Source organism: Phodopus roborovskii, unplaced genomic scaffold (assembly GCF_943737965.1).
Source record: "Phodopus roborovskii unplaced genomic scaffold, PHOROB, whole genome shotgun sequence".
Classification (NCBI taxonomy): domain Eukaryota; kingdom Metazoa; phylum Chordata; class Mammalia; order Rodentia; family Cricetidae; genus Phodopus; species Phodopus roborovskii.
The window spans coordinates 15,588,010-15,605,207 of record NW_026126460.1 but is presented as its reverse complement, the minus strand read 5'-3'; the positions used below and the strand labels follow the sequence as shown (position 1 = coordinate 15,605,207).

The window sequence follows — 17,198 nt, the reverse complement described above, 5'->3', positions numbered from 1 at the left end:
TTGCCTCCATATCTTAATGTCATTGTAGATGTGTGCCTTCCAATTTTGAAGGTGTGCTAGCTAGCACAGTTAGTCATTGTGAACAGGGAGGCAGATAGAGCCTTGGTCCCTGTTTAAATATTTGAAACTATTATATTTATCTTACCAGTTAATTTTTTTAAGTGGTTAAAAATCAAAAATGCCAATTTCACAATATTTACAAATGTTCATCTCTCCAGCATATTTGGAAAATGAGATTTTTTTTTATCAGAATGTCCCCTTTCACATCATAAATGTGAATGTACAATATGTTTGCATATCTGCATAAGTAGGGTCAGGGGGTCACTTTCTTTAACATCCTTTTTTTTTCTTATAGTTTAAAAATAAAATGCCCTTATAGTTTGTCTTTGTGCTAGCTTTGTCATCAACATTTTCTGACAATGAGATTTGCTGGCCTCATAGAGTATAATAAAATGCTATATTAAGTATGTTAAATCTGAACTCATGTTAAGCAAAATTGGTATTTACATTCTATTTTATTTTAAAATAAAAAGACCTAATTATTTTCTCTCAATAACATAAACATGTCAGGGGAAATGTGTGAAAATTAAATAGGAGGTTTATATGCCCCAAGTAATATTTGCATTAGAATTTAAAAAAATGTCCTACTAAACTGGAAAAAGAAAAAGAGAAGAAAGCAGTATATTAATCATTTTAGGTGGTAAAGTAGAAATGCTTAATAGCAAATTTGGGTGAAATTATATGTGTATATACATATATGCTTTCATAGGTTAGTAATATACATATATTCCTTTCACAGCAAACTGAAGTTATACTGCACTGTAATCATGTTAAGGTATATTTAGAATGGCCATTTGGATCTAAATATATGGTCACTGATTCATACTCTTTTAAAGGATGATTTGTGAGGTTTGTGTTGCAGAAGAGCTGCTGACATCACTGAGAATGATATTCTGCAGAGACTGAGAACATGTAGAGTGATCATTCTCAGCCTATTGCATCGTATGGGCTTCAGCGTGGCCAAGGGTCCCAGAATGGATTGATAAGGAAATGCAGAGTGACACATGGTCATTTCATTTGTCTAAAAGTATTCATTTAGCAAAGTCACATTAAGCTGGATGAAGCGAACCTCTTGTGCTTTCTCATTCGAATAGACAACAATAAATTACCCCAATTGTTTTATTTTCTTCCACTATTTGATTAGACAAAGAACATTTTTCTTTCTCTATCACTGTTAGCCAAAATAACTGCATAGAAAGCACATGGAGGGAGCAAGCATGCCTTATCTAAAATAAATGTTAGTACTTTATATTGTGATTATACCTGTTAATGGAATGTTCTTTAAAATATAGATAAAAAGCACACACTTTTTAGTGGTGGTTTATATGGTTTAAAAAACTATTATGAAGAGATATGCAAAGGAAGAAATCTTTATGCAAAAAATTACACAGAGCACTAACAAACATTTGTACATTTGTTTTTTTTTGCATGTATATGTTTGTGTGGTATGTCTGCATGTATGTATGCATGTTCTGATATGTGTGGGTGCACATGTCTATGTGGGTGCACTGTATGTATACATGTGTGTGGAGAGGTCAGGGGTGGACTATGGGAATCTTCCTTGTTTCTTTCCCTCCTTATACAAAGAGATGACCCTTAAACTCAGACCATCTTCCTTTGGCCAAGTCTAGTTAGGCAGGCTTTCCCACACACCCAGAACTTACTGGCATAGAAGATCTAAACCTTGGGTTACACACTAAGCCTCTTCGCTAGACCTAATTGGTTTTATTTTCAGTGTAAGTTAAGTTGATCTGAAAGGTAAGAAATGATCAGCATATTAAATGGTATCAAACACTATAAAAAGATACAACAAACATTTAACTAAACAAGTATTGAGCAAAAACATTTAAATGTAACCATGTTATTAACATAAACAACTGATAAACTGTTTTAAAGTAGACTGTCAACCAAAAAAAAAATGGCTTAAAATTTATTTAACTAATTTGTCCTATTATAAGTTTGCAGAATAAAAATATTTCCCTTATTTATTGTAACTTTCTTATTTTCTTTAAGATTATTTTTTACAAGTGTAGAGTCTTCATATCAGACTTAAAATCTCAGCCCACTTAGCTTTGTTTCTCTTAATGAAATCATATTTTATGTGGTACTTTTTTTTCACAGAGTTTAGCATTATGACACACTGGGATATTTTGCACCATTATGACATATTCTACTGATACACTAACCTGTAGGTAAAGTGTTTGTTGTGCCCATAATTATAAAAAATGATAGATTGTATGTGTTTGAAGGGTAATGTATATTTTCATATACATAAATAGTGAATAATGATCAGATCATGATACCAACATATTTACTACCTCAAACATCTATCACTTATTTGTGATACTGTTTTATACAATAACATAATTAATTTACATTTTTTTTTTTTTTTTTTGACTACTACACAATTATGCTAGTATTTTATTAATCCAAAAGCACTTTACAAGAAAATATAAGTATGGCTTCCAATAGGAATGTTATACTTGGACTTGATACCAAGCTCACAGATTTTGAGTGTGCAAGGAAAAACAAGCTTTCAAGTTAAACAACAATTTGTAACCAAAACTTTAATCCCAAGGATTCTCACAAACATATTACAAATGACAGCATGAAAAAGAAATCTTGCACAGTAACTCAAAGGTTCAGCTCTACAATGTACCCTTACACTGATAGGACACTGGTAACTTAAAGTCTTCCATTTCCAAATAAAGAATGTTGCAGCTATGCGTCCATATATAGCAATCAGTAAGGAACCTCTGAAAGCCTTCAGGGTGCAGTTCCCATCCTTTACCTGTTAGCTAGTGTTCACTAACAGCTTTTAAAGACTGCCTATCATTTTACCCACAGCTCCACACCATATCCCAGCTACTAGACAAACTAGAGCTTTATTCCATTTCCACCAGTGGTTTCTGTATCATTAGCACATCACACTTTAACTGGGCAGGATCTAGGTTTATTTCAGTCTATGAAAAACTAAAGTTCAAAGCAAATTTGAACAGCTAAAACATCTTAAAAATGCACCAAGATTATGAAGTCTCAAACAAAACTTGAATTTCCTGTACATACTCCTGTCAAATGAAGTTATTTCCTGTACACCACTTCTTTAGCAAGCTGGTCTTCTATTTCCTTTCATTTGACCTAGATCGGCTTCGAGACCTAGAGAAAGACCGAGATGGCTTGTGGTTTCTCTCCCGAGACAGAGACCTTTCTCTTCTCCTATCTCTAGAAAGTGACCTGCTCCGGCTTCGAGAGAAGCTTCTCCTTCTTGGAGATCTTCGCCGAGGTGGAGGACTCCTCCTTCGATAATCATCTCGAGGGCGACGGCCCCAAGAGGGTGGCGGGCCACGATTGCGACTTCTTTTTTCACCATTCGACAGTTCCACTCTCACACGACAGCCACATAGTGTTCTTCCATCCAGCTCTCGGACAGCATCAGCTGCATCTCGGGGATCCTCAAATTCAACAAAAGCAAAGCCAGGAGGGTTCCGAGCAACCCACACACTTCGAAGTGGTCCATAATAGCCAAAAGCCCGCTCTAGTTCAGTCTTGTTCCCATTGTTTCCAAGATTACCTACATACACCTTACAATCTAGTGGACAGGAATCACGATGCATTTCGAGATCCTGGGTTCAAACACCGAGGTTCAAACCCCAACACTCCGTCAGGCCCACCCGCGCACTTCGGGATCTGCTTTAGCAGATGCTCTCCGTTCCCTGGCGTCCACGAAATGGCCTTAATTTACATTTTTACCAGAGGTACATAAGGCTGTGACTTCCTCCACAGCCTTGCTGTCATTTATTCCTGCCCTTCATTTTATAGAGCTTCCTTTATTTTATTTTTTGCTTTACTTTTTTTAAAAGAACCCTATTATACCTTGTGTAACTGGTATCAAAGTGAGGTAAGGTACTGTTCACTGTGGTTTTGATACATAGTTGTGCCATGATTAGTGTTATTAAGTATCTTTACACACATAGTCAGCCATTGTACTTTCTTGAAAAGTCTTTATTAAGATCATCTACCCACATTTAAGTCAGGTTATTATCATTACTACTGTTAACATTATTATTGGATATACAATTGACTACCTTGTGGTTTATGTATCTTAATTCATTGTCATATGGCATTTGGCTGCACAAGAACATTTTATTTTCATATAAATCCACTTCTCTTTTTATCCGTGGCCCACACTGATGTCCTGAATTACTTTCCAGATGTTTTCTTCTAGTGGTTTCATGTCTCCATTTATGTCTTTTGACTTATTTTGAGTTGATTGTTGTAGGTAAACTTTCATGTTTTTATATATGTATATTCAGTTTTCTAGAACTAGGGATTGAAAAGAAACGGTTTTCCTAATGTATGTTTTCAGTTTTTCTGTTTATGTGTATTTCAGTATTGGTACTTGAAGATAAATGTAGATCAAAATATATTCATAGCTCTAACTTTAAACTATAGTCTAAGATATTAAAGATAACCTAACTAGTGCTTATCTCTTTTAAGAAAGTTCAACAGTGAAAGCATATCTATATCTATATCTATATCTATATATCTATATCTATATCATCTATACCTATATATCCTTCTTCTGAAGAAAACACAGAAAAACCACCATGTATCCTTTTCTGGATGCTTTCTTCTATGTCACCAAATGTGATCATCCTAGGTTTTGACCTATATTACTTTCCTGTGTTAAACTACCTTGTAAGTCTCAATAGTCCTTATGGCTCCTCGTGTGGGCCCATCCCAGTGGTAAATAGAGTATTAAACACTTGGAAAAGGACTGTTGTCTGAGATGCAAAACCCAAGAAAGTAGGAAATTGTGTCTCATTTGAGGCTAGGACAAAGGAAAGGCTCCAATTATCTTGGGCCTCATGATGCTTCAGGTGAAAGGAAGATTGAGTAGGAGTAGGTAAAAAGAGGCTTGCAGGATTTCAGTACAGGAGAGGAATCAGGGTTATCCTGGTAGGTAGTTGAGCAGGCAAGGAAAAGGAAGGATTTGCAATATTGGAAGAAGAGGACAGAAATTTTTCAGTCTTTCTGAACTTTTAGAACTTTTTTGCTGAATCTTTGAAGGTTTATCTATCCATACAGAAAAGAGAAGAGAATGTGGTTCTGAAATGATTACTTCAGTTGCCTATTTAGTAGGAGTTCAGGAAAAATTCTAAGAGTTCTCTGTGACTGTGCACATGACAAATATGATCTTATTTTTCTTTTGATAAATCTGTGTGAATTTACTGTAACATGATCAAATTCTTTATGGAGTTAAAAATACAGAAATACAATAATATCCTCAGTAAATACCCACAACAGTTAACTTACTTTTCAACATTTAGATAAGAAAGGGGAAAATCATTCCTCCCCTTTGTGCTTTCAATCAGTACTGCCATTGACTGTTGACCTTGTCTTTTTTGCTAATACAGAACATAAGAACATAGCTTAAGAAAATATTTCAGAGCTGACCCACAAAAAACTTTACTAGGAAATTCATTTTTTAACCTAATATTTTGTAAAAAATCTGTTTTGTCTATACTGCTGGAATTACTTTGCAATATTTAATACAAACTATAAATGTCTTTTAAAATTTGGACAGTGATGAACAGACATAAAAGCAATGGAGATTTGATTTATCTATGTTCAGTCACTCCTCTCTAGTGCTTAAAAATTGAGGATTAATGATTCACATAGAAGGAAAGTAATACTAACCCAAAGCAAAAATATTTCTGGGGCAATCTTTTTAGATACTAACTTAAATTTAGCAGAAACATTTCTTTTGTTCATATATGCTTATATATTTTAAATACATTTGAATTTTACTAGTTTGTATTTTGTTATTGAAACAGAATATGTGTTAGAATTCTGTGAACTCGCCTGTTTAACAGTAAGGGTGTTATTTCACATGCTAAGTTAACCCAGCAAATAAAACCATCCAATCTGTTTTATTGTTGCCATACTGATTACAATGTATTTTTCCCTATCTCTCCTTTTCCATAGGAACAATAAGATCCCAAATGGCTATACTCCTATTTAATGTATTTCCAGAAGCTTCATATTTGTTCACCCAAATTCACATAGAGAAGTGTTGATACCATTACTCAATGAGATGAAAACTGTAAGAGATAATGAGGTCATCAGGGAAGACTACCCAAGAATCAGATCATTTTATTTGAAAGAGAGAGATGATTACCTTCTCTCTCCCATGAAAGGAGCCATAAAGGAACACTATCTGCGTGCCAGATCTCATCAGGACCAAGTCGGTAAATTGATCTAGGACTCTAAGGGTTTCATAACTGAGAAATAAATGTTAGCAAGACCACCTAGTCCATGGCATTGGACAAGATTAAAAATAACATAACAAAGGAAGATGTATCTGTGCTAGTGGCCTAGATGGAGAGGCTTGCAAACATTGAGTGAGGGAAATGATGTAGAAATGCCAGAAAGATTTTGGGCATATGGATATTTTAACTTGTTCTCAGTAAATGGATGATAAATCATGGAAATATCTTAGGTTTTGGGATATCACTAACCATTTATTTAAAGATAAGGCAATGGAAACAAGTTAGTGAAAGGAATTACTTGAGATCACAAAATAACTTAGAAAGATGATGATGGACAAGAGGTACAATTAAAATCTTAAATCTGTGTTTACATATTCAGGAGAAGACAGTTCATTTATACTGTATTCTCACTTTCTTAGTTGACTCCAATTTGTATTTACAGCCAATGGGGGGAAATATTTAAACCAGCACATTTTAGCTGATCTTTAAGTGGGTTGTGTAAACAAGCTGCATAGGAATGAACGATGAGGGTGCAAGTAGCATCAGAGATTATATTAGGCAATTTTTATTGCTGTGATAAAATTCCTCAGCAAATTGAATTAAAAGGAAGCACAAAGGTTGGCTTAAAGTTTTAGATGGTTTTTCTTACAATATGGGTTTTGAGGCCGGGAGCACGTGGTAAAACAAAGTTGCTCACCTACATCTGCCAGACAGTGAAAGCAGAAAACACTTGTGGAGTCAATGTGCCTTCAAAGGCCTATAACCCATCTTCCTCATTGACCCAGCGATATATTTCATTCAACAAGGCCCCACTTCCTGGTAAGTCAATCACTATGAATTGATCAGTGGATTTCTCATTTAATGAAGTACCTGTCCTTATGATCTAGTTGACTCTCAGCTGAGGGACTTGAGGCGGGAGACAAGCCTACAATGTTTGAGCCCTTTGAAGAGACTCTTCATAATCAAAAGATAAAGAGACCTTAATTTCACATGCAAATCCTTCTACAACCAGCAGCACCAAGTCACTCAAGAAAGGGTAAGGGACAAGGGAAAGTATCAGGAGACAAAGATCTGTCTTGGGAGTATGGCTACAATCAAGGGACATGATGAGAAGATAGGCCAGAAAAACCGAAGCATAGCCCATGGGGAACATTCTGTTGAAGGAGAATGAGGACCCGCACAGCCTCATTCAAGTTGCAATGTTCTTTCCTCATGCCACACAGTTCTGGTTTCAGATAACAAAATGAAACCTGAACCAGCTTAATGAAAAGACACTACACTGAGAGCTTGAATACTTTCCACATCCATCTGGACTTTTGTTCCTTTCAAATGACTGTTTCGTTCTTTCTCATTGCAAGGACAGACTGAATGTGAACTGTTTCTTTCCCAGGAACAAAAGTCCTAGGAAAGAGACTTGGTGGGAAGGACTACCTCCAATACCCACACTAGTGACTGGGGTGTACTTTATTTGCTTAATTTCTCCAGCTTAGAAGCCCTAGTGTGGTGTTAATATAGGTGGATTTCCAGATTCAGAGCCAAAGAACTGAGGGAAAGGAGCAGATCTTTCTGGCTCCTTGTTTGTAGTCTGCTAAATAACAAGTTACTAAATGTACCCCACCCCTGCCAGGTTTGAAGTCTCAGCAACACATTTATTCAACTGATAAGATTTTACTATAATGTCACACTGGAAAGTAAGGAAACACAGAGATCTATTTCTGCCTCTGGCAATTCAGATAGCATGTCCTTGCCAAACCAGGTAGAAAATGTTCTCTGTGATAGTGGTCCTCCTTATGCTGACTTAGCAGACATTGGGAAGCAGATGAGAGCAGCTTGTAAATCCATAATTCTTGGCTATATTTTCTCATTCTTATGGCCTGTTCTCCCTACATCTTTGTTTTCAATAACACAGTGATCTAAAGTAGGCTTTGAAAAAGTAGACTAGTCATCCATGTCCATTTTGGAGGTTTTAAAGCTGTTGCTTAAATGACCCCCAATGGCCAGGTTGGTTAGTGTTGCATTCACTCAGAATGGGCCAAGACAAACTGAACTGAGATTTACATGCAAATTGTGGGTATACAGCCAAATTAATTCATGGCAATAGTGTATGACCTCTATGGAGATAGTAAAACCTATGAATTATAACTAAAAAGGCTTCTTTGGACAAGAATTATTCTAGAAAATATGGGTGATGTTAGGATATAGATGGAGATTCTGTCATAGCTGGACAGAAATAGCAGTATGAGGAGTTTTAATTTTCCAGTACTGAGAACTGAACTTAGGGTTTCATACATGCCAAGAAGATAGGTGTAGAGAGAGTAATCACCATAATGTGTAAAACTAGAAAACAACTAGAAATACTTACACATCTAATCTTTTTCTCACAATTGGAGCTACAACATAGTCATTATAATTTGTTCACTTATACAAAATAAGCTTAACCTCCCTCCAGTCCCCTAGAAGTAGCTTGGTTTTTTTTTTTTTTTTTTTTTTTTTTTTTTTGTCACTTAAATTGCTATTGTGGCCACAGATGTAAAAGCAAGCAAGCAGCCTTTATAGAGAAGAGTTATCTGAAGGTAATCATGAGCTGATGAAGACAAGTAAGCTGGGTTGAGAATACATTGAAGGAAAGAAAAGAAATCTGAGTGTAAAGGTAATAAAGATGGTAATAGCAGTAACTCCTGAGCCCTGTGTGTGTACCTCTGTAATCAGTGCCATTCTAGTCAAGTCCCCATCACTTGCTCTGGGCTTTATTTTTCCCTTCCCTAAACAGCATCTGGGTAAAAGGCACGCTCAGCTTGTTTTGACCTGCAGTGGGCCTGTTACATGCCATGGGTCCAAGGAACCCTTTCAAGCTTCGGGCTTCTGCTGTTGTTGTTTGCAGCTGCCTGGAAATTCTTAAGGGATGGGTTCACAGACAGAAGATGTGGGAGACCAGTAGAGCTACAGGAAGCAGGGTGGTTTGGTTTTAAAGCACGTTTGATATTTTGTATTTATTTATTCACTGCTCCTGGAGAAGGCAAAGAAAATGCCTACATAAAATAACCTTAAACATATCAAAGGAGTACCGTGGCTCTCTGAGGGCTCTGGCCCAGGGTCAGAGTAGTTTTTAAACTGTGGTCCTGAAGATCACAGTATCCCTTTCCAGGGCATTTTCGGCCATCGATGACCCACAAATCACATACCCTGCAAAGTGAGAGCAAGAACAAGGCCTCAGACTGGCTCTGCTGTGGACTGATCCTAAGGGCTTGTGTCCTATAGCTGTGACCTGACCACCTAAATCCCCTCACACTGAGCAGTGCAGGCTTGAGATGGTTTACATAATTTTAGAATCAAAGGACATGGTTTTACAAATAATGGGTTTTTAGTTTGGCTCATTCTCATCTTGGGAAGGTGTGAGAGATGGCGTATTTGGAGATAAAAATATTGGTAGGCTTCATCTTACCTGTCAGGCTACCGGTTACCTACAAAACCCATTTTAAAATCCTAAGCTTGGAACGTGATGGGGATACTTTGCCCAAAGCAACGTTGACTTTGCATTTTCAGAAAAGTCCTGTGTGTGGACTGACACCTAGATGCAATAAAAAAAAAAAAAAAGTGTTTTCCTTGTGTCAAAAAAATTCATTCAGCCAGCTTTCCCTCCCGGAGACTGACTATACTACGGGCCAGCTTTCCCAGGCCTGTGCCAGGGCAGCTACATGGGAATCATGGAGGCCACTGGACCTGCAGGTCCCTCTTCCTCAAGCCCCTACCACCTGGCAGCTCGGCTCTGCCTGACAGGTGTTTTCCCAACTCGTGAGGCTCAGGATTTTGGGGAGTGTCTGAGCCAATAAGATTTCTCCTTGGGGGGAAGGGCGTGGCAACATGGGTCAGAGCAGGGGCGGGGCTTGCGCAGCTGAGGAGAGCCCAGCTGGTTGCGTGGAGGGCTGTTTGATTCCCACCCCCTCCTTTCTCTCTCTCTCTTTTTTTTTCCTCTTTTTTTTTTTTTTTCTTTCTCCCCGAGTCTTATTAATTTCTCTGTGGGGCTGCGGCTGGAGACCGTGGAGCGCTGGAAATGACGCTCGGAGCTTTAATTACCGCAATGGCTGGACAAGTGTGAGGAAAGCTGACAGGGGAAAAAAAAGGGGGGACAGGATCCAGGAGAAGCAAAGAAGCACCCCCCCTCCAACTCCCCCGCTTTCCCTCCAGATTTGGACAGGAGGTGCAAGGCAAGGAGACTGAAGAGACAGCTCAACATAGCCCGGCTTTGGGGGAGAGGCCGGAACCCTGCCGCCTCTTTGCAATCAACTTTTTTTGGAAGCCTTTTTTTTCTCTCTCTCTCTCTCTTTCTTTTTATTGTTGACCAACCAGTGAGAGAGAGGGGGGGGGAGCGAGCAAGCGAGAAAGTGAGGAGGGAGCGAGCGAGCGAGCGGAGGATTACTCGGGGAAATAGCTGTACAGTCCTGCCTGGAGCAGCAGCCGCACAGTCGCGCACACTCCCACCCGCGCGCACTCTCCCGCGGTCCGGCCGGGTCCCCGGGTCCCCGGGCCCTGGAAGCCACCGGCGCCCGCCGACTCGCTCGCCAGCCCCGGGAGCCCGTGCACCGCGCGCGCCGCGCCCGCCCCCCTCGCGCCCCCCACGCGCTCCCGGCTGAGGGGGAAAATCTCCTCCGCGTGCCCGCAAGGGGCTATGCCATTTGGACATGTAACTGTCAGCGCGGGATCTGAGACTTGCCAAAAATGAAGCTGGCGACGGGACTGTGGGTCTGGGGGAGCCTTCTGGTGGCAACGGGGACCGTCCAGCCCGGCGCTTCTCAGTCAGGTGGGTCGCGCGGTCTCGCCTTTGCCTCTCGCGCTCCAGCTGTTAAACCCGCCACTGCCTCGGGTGGCTCCCTTCTCCTTCTCGGCCCTTCTGTCACCCACTGGCTCCCAGGCTCGAGGGACCCCCGGCACCCGGCTTCTGGCTTGGGTCGCCCCTCGTTCCAACCCCAAACTTACCTTTGTGTGTGCGTGCGTGCGTGTGTTTTTACTGATGCTGCAAACGAGTCCGCTTCCCTGCCTTCCCCCGGTCTTATTTTTCCGCACCCCCCCCCCATTTCTCTCCTTAGCCCCCTTCTTTCTTTCTCGCGCGTTTTCTGGGAGCCTAAGCGGGATCGCTTCTGGTGGCGCCCGTTGTTCGGGGCGTGGGAGACATGTGGTGGTCAGTACAGGTTCCCTCCTACTCCGACTGGGCAGGGTGGGGGAAAAAAAAAAAGGAAAAAGAAGCAAGAAAAAGCCCAAACAAAAGCAACCCCAGACAGAATCACTACACCTCTTCGGGCCGCAGGGCGGTCCCTGAGCTGCGCCTGCCCGGCCTTCCTGGGGTGCAGGGCTGCAGCGGGTGGAGCGCGGGCCGGGAGCCGGCTTGGCACCTGAGCGTGCTTGCGTGTGGCCGCCAGCCCGACTCTCCTGTACCAGCGGGGTCACCCGGGACATTGAGCCTTGCCCAGGGCAGCCGGAGTCAGCCGGTGTACGCCTCGGCCAGGGGCTGGGGACTCTGGGCCTCCTCCGGGAGCTGTGTTGCCGTTGACTTTGGGGGCGTTTGTTCTCCTGCCTGCAGGATCTCTTTAAAATAATAATAATTAAAAAAAAAAAAAAAAAAAAAAAAAAGAGCCGGGTATACTGAGCCCGGCACCCGGCCTTCTCGCCCGGTGCTGTCTTGCTCCCGGAAGAGTTCTTCCAGTAGTGCAACTTGCGCTTGGCCTGAGTCCCTCCAACTTCTGTTTACTGCCCGGCGGGGCTGCTGAGCCCACGGGTGGCGCTCATTGACTTAGCCCGAGGCGAAAGCCCCGAGCGCGGCCACTGTTTGCCTGGGCGCTCTAGCCCCAGGTATTTGGACAGAGAATGGACTAATTGACCCCGAGAGGCAGGGCAGTGTCACTGGCATGCTGGGGAGACCAGGACCAGTGACTGCAAGCTGCAGTGTGGTGGAGCTCAAAGTTTTTTTGACACTTGGTAGTTTCCCGGGAATGAGAAGAGGGGGATAGGAAAGGACCAAGGAGAACCGGTGTGTCTGATGCGGCCAAAAGGGGTGAGAAGAGGGCTTTTGGAGAGTCAGGGAGATTTCCGGAACCTTCCGGGGCTGGTGGCGGGAGCGTGGGAGTCAGCTTGAAGAGATAAAACGTTCAGGAGTGATAACAGGGAAAGCTTTGGGTCCCCAGAGGGTGTCCTTCTGACCTCACCCAGAAAACAGCAGCTTGCTAGTTTTCCCGCTCCGCCCCCCCCCTTCTTGCCTAGTAAATAACAAGTTACAATCTCTGAGCTGTTCAAAATGACCTTCGAGTGGCACATGTGCGCCATTTGTGCTGGCCGTTTGCACACTCCCAGTGACTCCGAAATTCTTCGTGCATACCAGATCAGGTGCTCCAGCCACCTCTGGAATCATATCATAGCAGCAAGGATTTGCGATTCCAGGCGGCCGCCTAGATACATCCTTTTCTAGCTACCCACTCAGAGCCCTTCGCCTTTCCCCTCAATGGCTTGATTATGCACACTGACCCATTCAAAACATTTGCGACTGTCACGCAGGCTTAGTCGAGAGGAATTTCTATCAGGCCACCCTACCAGGGGGCTGTCTAGCGTGGCCTGGGCCGCTGTGGGATCCCCGCTTCTGTTCTGCAGCAGTTTGGTACTAACTGTGCAGGTCCCGGAAAGGCTATGCCGAAAAGCCTCTTTTCAAAATTTAGGCAAGGAATGTAATCCAAATTAGTTCTGCAGCTGTCCCCTTCCACGTCTCAGACGACACCAGCTTGTGCCCTAGCTCCTCTCTGCTCTTTTCCCTGGACGAATTGTCATACCCATAAGTGAGACCATTTAGAAACAGGAGGATTAGCGTTCCATTGTTGTTCCATGTGTGACTCTGTACTTGAAATTCTGGGGGCACAAAAGAGAGCCTCACTTGTTCAAAACACAAAGTGATCTAGATGAAAGGGCCGCACAAAGAAAAGCTCTCGGGTGCATCCCTGGTATAATTGCAACAAGCTCACTTTGGTGATCTATTGGAAACTGTCAGTGCCCCCAGGGACTTTTTTTCCAGACTCCCTACCGCACCTGGTACAGAAAGTTCAGCTGGTTTTAAAGTAGTGCTATTACAAAAACAAGTAGCTGTCTGGTGAGAGTGCTCTTGTTTGTGGCTGTGCATGCGTGTGGTTGTCTATCCAAGTAAATACATACTGCACATCTCCTCTCTCGCGGTTAGCAGTCAGTAGCAGTTTGGAGGAGTTTGTTTTGGTCCAAATGAGAAATTAAGTGCGGATAAGTAAACTAAGCTGCCAGAGGGCGACAAGATGTTGAGTGAATTGCTTTTAGATGAAACAAATTAAGGAAACGAGGGAAGACAATCTGCTTTTCGCATTATTAGACACGCTTGGAGTTCAGGGGAGAGTGGCATATTTTTGAAATGCTAATTTCTTAAGCAGAAGGAATGCACCTTATTTACTGCTGTATGTGAACAGAATAAAAGCATACAGTGGGAAATTCTCTTGTGTGGTCTTCAAGATGCTTCTTGGAAATGTTGTACATATAATTGTACAAAAATAAAAAAACTTGGTTTTTATTTTGCTTGAGGGAAAAAAAGTCAGTTTTTGAGTATTTTAAAAATAATTCTGAAGAATTTTTGTCTCATTACCGGTGATAAATTTTATCTATAAACGTTTTTCAGTCCACGGCCTTCACATGTCAGTTCTACCCAAAGGAATACTTCTGAAGTGTTCGCTTTGTTTCTGTGGTGGGACTTATCAATATCGCTTTTGTACTGAAATAAAAATGTGGAGTAGTGTTGATGTGACATTCTCCGAAGCCTTACTATGTGATGGACAAGTTCATTCCCATGCTCACATGCAAGTTAGATAGACCCCTTGCTTCTTGATCAAGTAAAATTCACACTGGTCCTCTAAATTTAAAGTATATTATCCCCCCCCCAAATTTGAGGTGGTATTCTACATTTGAGAAGAAATTATTAACAAAAGTTAAATGACAAAAATATTGCAAAGATTTTTAAAAATGCATTAATCGTCCTTTCCAAGTGTGTTTGCAATGAGCATGTCCATGGGTTCACTGTCATAGCCCTTTGTTCTTTAATTTTGAAAACCATGCATGTGTGTACTTGCTTTCAAGAAGAACATATTTTCCATTCAGACTTTTTACTAAATAGATGAATACCTCTCACTGTATCTGCAAATGTCTTAAAAATACTGTAGTTTCTACGGTTGAGATGAAATGGAATAACTCTGAATCTGTCATGATTCCTGTTTTTCTTTTCAACCCAACCTTTATTTGAATCATACATGCAGAGAAAGTCAAATTTCTTGAGAAATCAAGCACTTACAGCTGTGTGTGTGTGTGTGTTATATTTCATTTGGCTCCTGGAAATGTGTCTTAATTAGGAAATTACATCAGAATGTTTGCTAGGTCTTCCATGTGATGAAAGATTTATGTATTTTTTATTATAAACTGGACACAATGTTTGCACTGGCTGATGTTTTGGAGTCTGCATTCACTTGAAAGAAAATCATATTTTCTCCTCAAAGTGGATTCAAATATTTAGTATTCATGAGCTTTCATCTCTTTGGTACTTAAATAGAAGTACTATTTATCATCTGTCTTATACATTCACCCTTTCCATTACGATGGATTCCTTACATATTATTTGAGTTTAGGTGCATGTGAATATTTCTCCTCTCACCACTAAGTGTATTCATCTCTCTCTCTCTCTCTCTCTCTCTCTCTCTCTCTCTCTCTCTCTCGTGTGTGTGTGTGTGTGTGTGTGTGTGTGTGTGTGTGTGTGTGCGTGTGTTTCCCTGCAACCTGCCACTCAGCCAGTGCAGGAGTTCTCTGAGCCAGCTTTCATTCTTTCTCTCTGATAAATCTGATATGCCCGGTTGGCTGAACAACCGTAAGCCATTCCATTGCTCAGATTTATTCCTGAAAGAAAATAAAACAGCATCGATCCTAGATCACTAGGGCATCTCAAAAGCCCAGACTCCAAGGCCAAATCTTCCCATAGTGAAGTACCTCTTTCCCTTGTGCTATCCCTCTTTTCTCCATTGACCATGAAAAGGTGATGACTGTCATCCAACAAAAGCTACTGGAGCAAGGATTTGTGCTCTGGGTATTCTCTGAAGCTTGATTACAGCCACCTTGAGATGAATGGCTATGTAAAGTGTCCCTTTTACACAATATACTAAATTAGCCTATCTTTAATATTGCACTACTTTTTGTGCTATTCCCAGTCAGTTATTAAGAAAATTTAGTTAGTGTTTTCAAAATAGCAATAACTTTTGGGTTTATAGTGTTCTGCTGCTATTGGAAGCCCACAAGTGTTGTGTAAGTATCCAAAACATAAATGAAGCAGATGACCAGAAGGGATGTTCTGTTACCAGCCAGCGTATTGTATTAGCATTTGATCTGCTTAATTTCAAGCTTCTGAGGGATATTTTTTCTGTAAATATGTTGTTATTGGTTACATTGAAATTAGCTAATACTTGTTCAAATCTACAATAGCCTATAAAAGTCTCAAGAACAAATGTTATCTTTCACACATTATGTTGATTGTGCTATGCAAGGCAGAAGTGGATCATAATGCCAACTCCCCACAGATTATATCATCATAGATGGTCTATTATATTAATATCTCACCATATTGAACTAAATTGGGTCTTTTCCACTTAATATTCATTTTGTGTAATATGAATATTGAGTAGTCAGAAAAATATTGTTATTGCTAGTAGAGTTATTGAGATGAGTTTATAGAGAGAAAGTATTGGTTCTGAAAAAAAAACAGCTCAATGTTTCCTAAAATGATGGCACATCTACATAGTTGTAAGGACACCTTACCTGCCTATATTGCAGTTAAGAACAGCACAGACCATAACCATATGGTTTATGTCAGGATTCATACATCCTAGGGATAGTTCTTCTGGGTTCATCTTAATGTTTTCATTCCATGCCTCTGTGAGTGGGATTACCTGCCTGGGGGGAAATGCATGTAAGATAGATACTGTAAATTTCTTTACTGTGTAGCTGTTTTCCACAACAATAAGTTTAAAGACTTCTGTGATACTGAGATACATTCTAGTAACCAGTTAATTGCTTTTGTACATGAAACTGAAGTTGTACATACAGTTAAAACATTTGCACATATGTTTAGAAACACAACATAAACTCACTAGCAGGCTGTCTCTGAAAAGCACCAGTTTAAAGAAATGTAAAGGTTTTTGACTCTGTAACATTTGGTTGTGAGAACTTTTCTATCAAATAATACTTTTTGGAATTGCCCTATGGTCTCTTCACATTTTATTGTTCATGTATCTTTCTGGATCACTGGTATCATGACATGTTTAATTAGACAAATTTATTTTTCTATGCTTTAACAAAAAGCTTTAAAGTAATTTTCTTGCTTTCTTATTTGCTACTTAAAACAAGTCTTTTCTAGATTGATGTAAACCATCTCACTGTCATTATACAAAAGTTGGTAGTTGGGGAATGATTTTAAAGACTTTTTTGAACATGAAGTAATTGTCCCACAGTTGATTTTGAATAAATAATTACTTACAGACTCATCATTTGCACAACTCCAAGGGGCAGCAATCACACAGAACTTAATAAGAATGATGAGACTTTCACTGTGGTTAGCACATCGACAGCTCGGTATTGAGTAATGCTAAAGACTAAAGCATTGAAATAAATGTATGAGTTGAGAGTTCAGGTATAAGCCTTTGAGAGAGCTTGTGCTCTTCTTCTGGTCTACTTGCATACCTCTGTTAGTGCTAAATATGATATCTCAACTATTAACATCTTGAATATTTTTAATGATTCCATTGGAAGTTCGATGTTTAAACATACACCAGATGG

General features: G+C 40.5%; 2 protein-coding genes across 2 annotated transcripts in view; one reads left to right on the top strand and one right to left on the bottom strand.

The window, feature by feature from the left end:
* Positions 1-2,594: 2,594 nt before the first annotated feature.
* On the bottom strand, positions 2,595-3,786 carry LOC127226406 (serine/arginine-rich splicing factor 3). The gene has a single exon (XM_051190414.1). The coding sequence runs from the start codon at positions 3,672-3,674 to the stop codon at positions 3,180-3,182; it is 495 nt and encodes a 164-aa protein (XP_051046371.1). The 5' UTR covers positions 3,675-3,786; the 3' UTR covers positions 2,595-3,179.
* A 6,902-nt stretch (positions 3,787-10,688) lies between these two features.
* Erbb4 (erb-b2 receptor tyrosine kinase 4) overlaps positions 10,689-17,198 on the top strand; it is a 1,004,487-nt gene continuing 997,977 nt past the window's right edge. Inside the window, exon 1 of the mRNA XM_051190418.1 lies at positions 10,689-11,130. Within this exon, the coding sequence (XP_051046375.1) occupies positions 11,049-11,130 (82 nt within the window). The 5' untranslated portion in view covers positions 10,689-11,048. The remainder of the gene's footprint in view (positions 11,131-17,198) is intronic.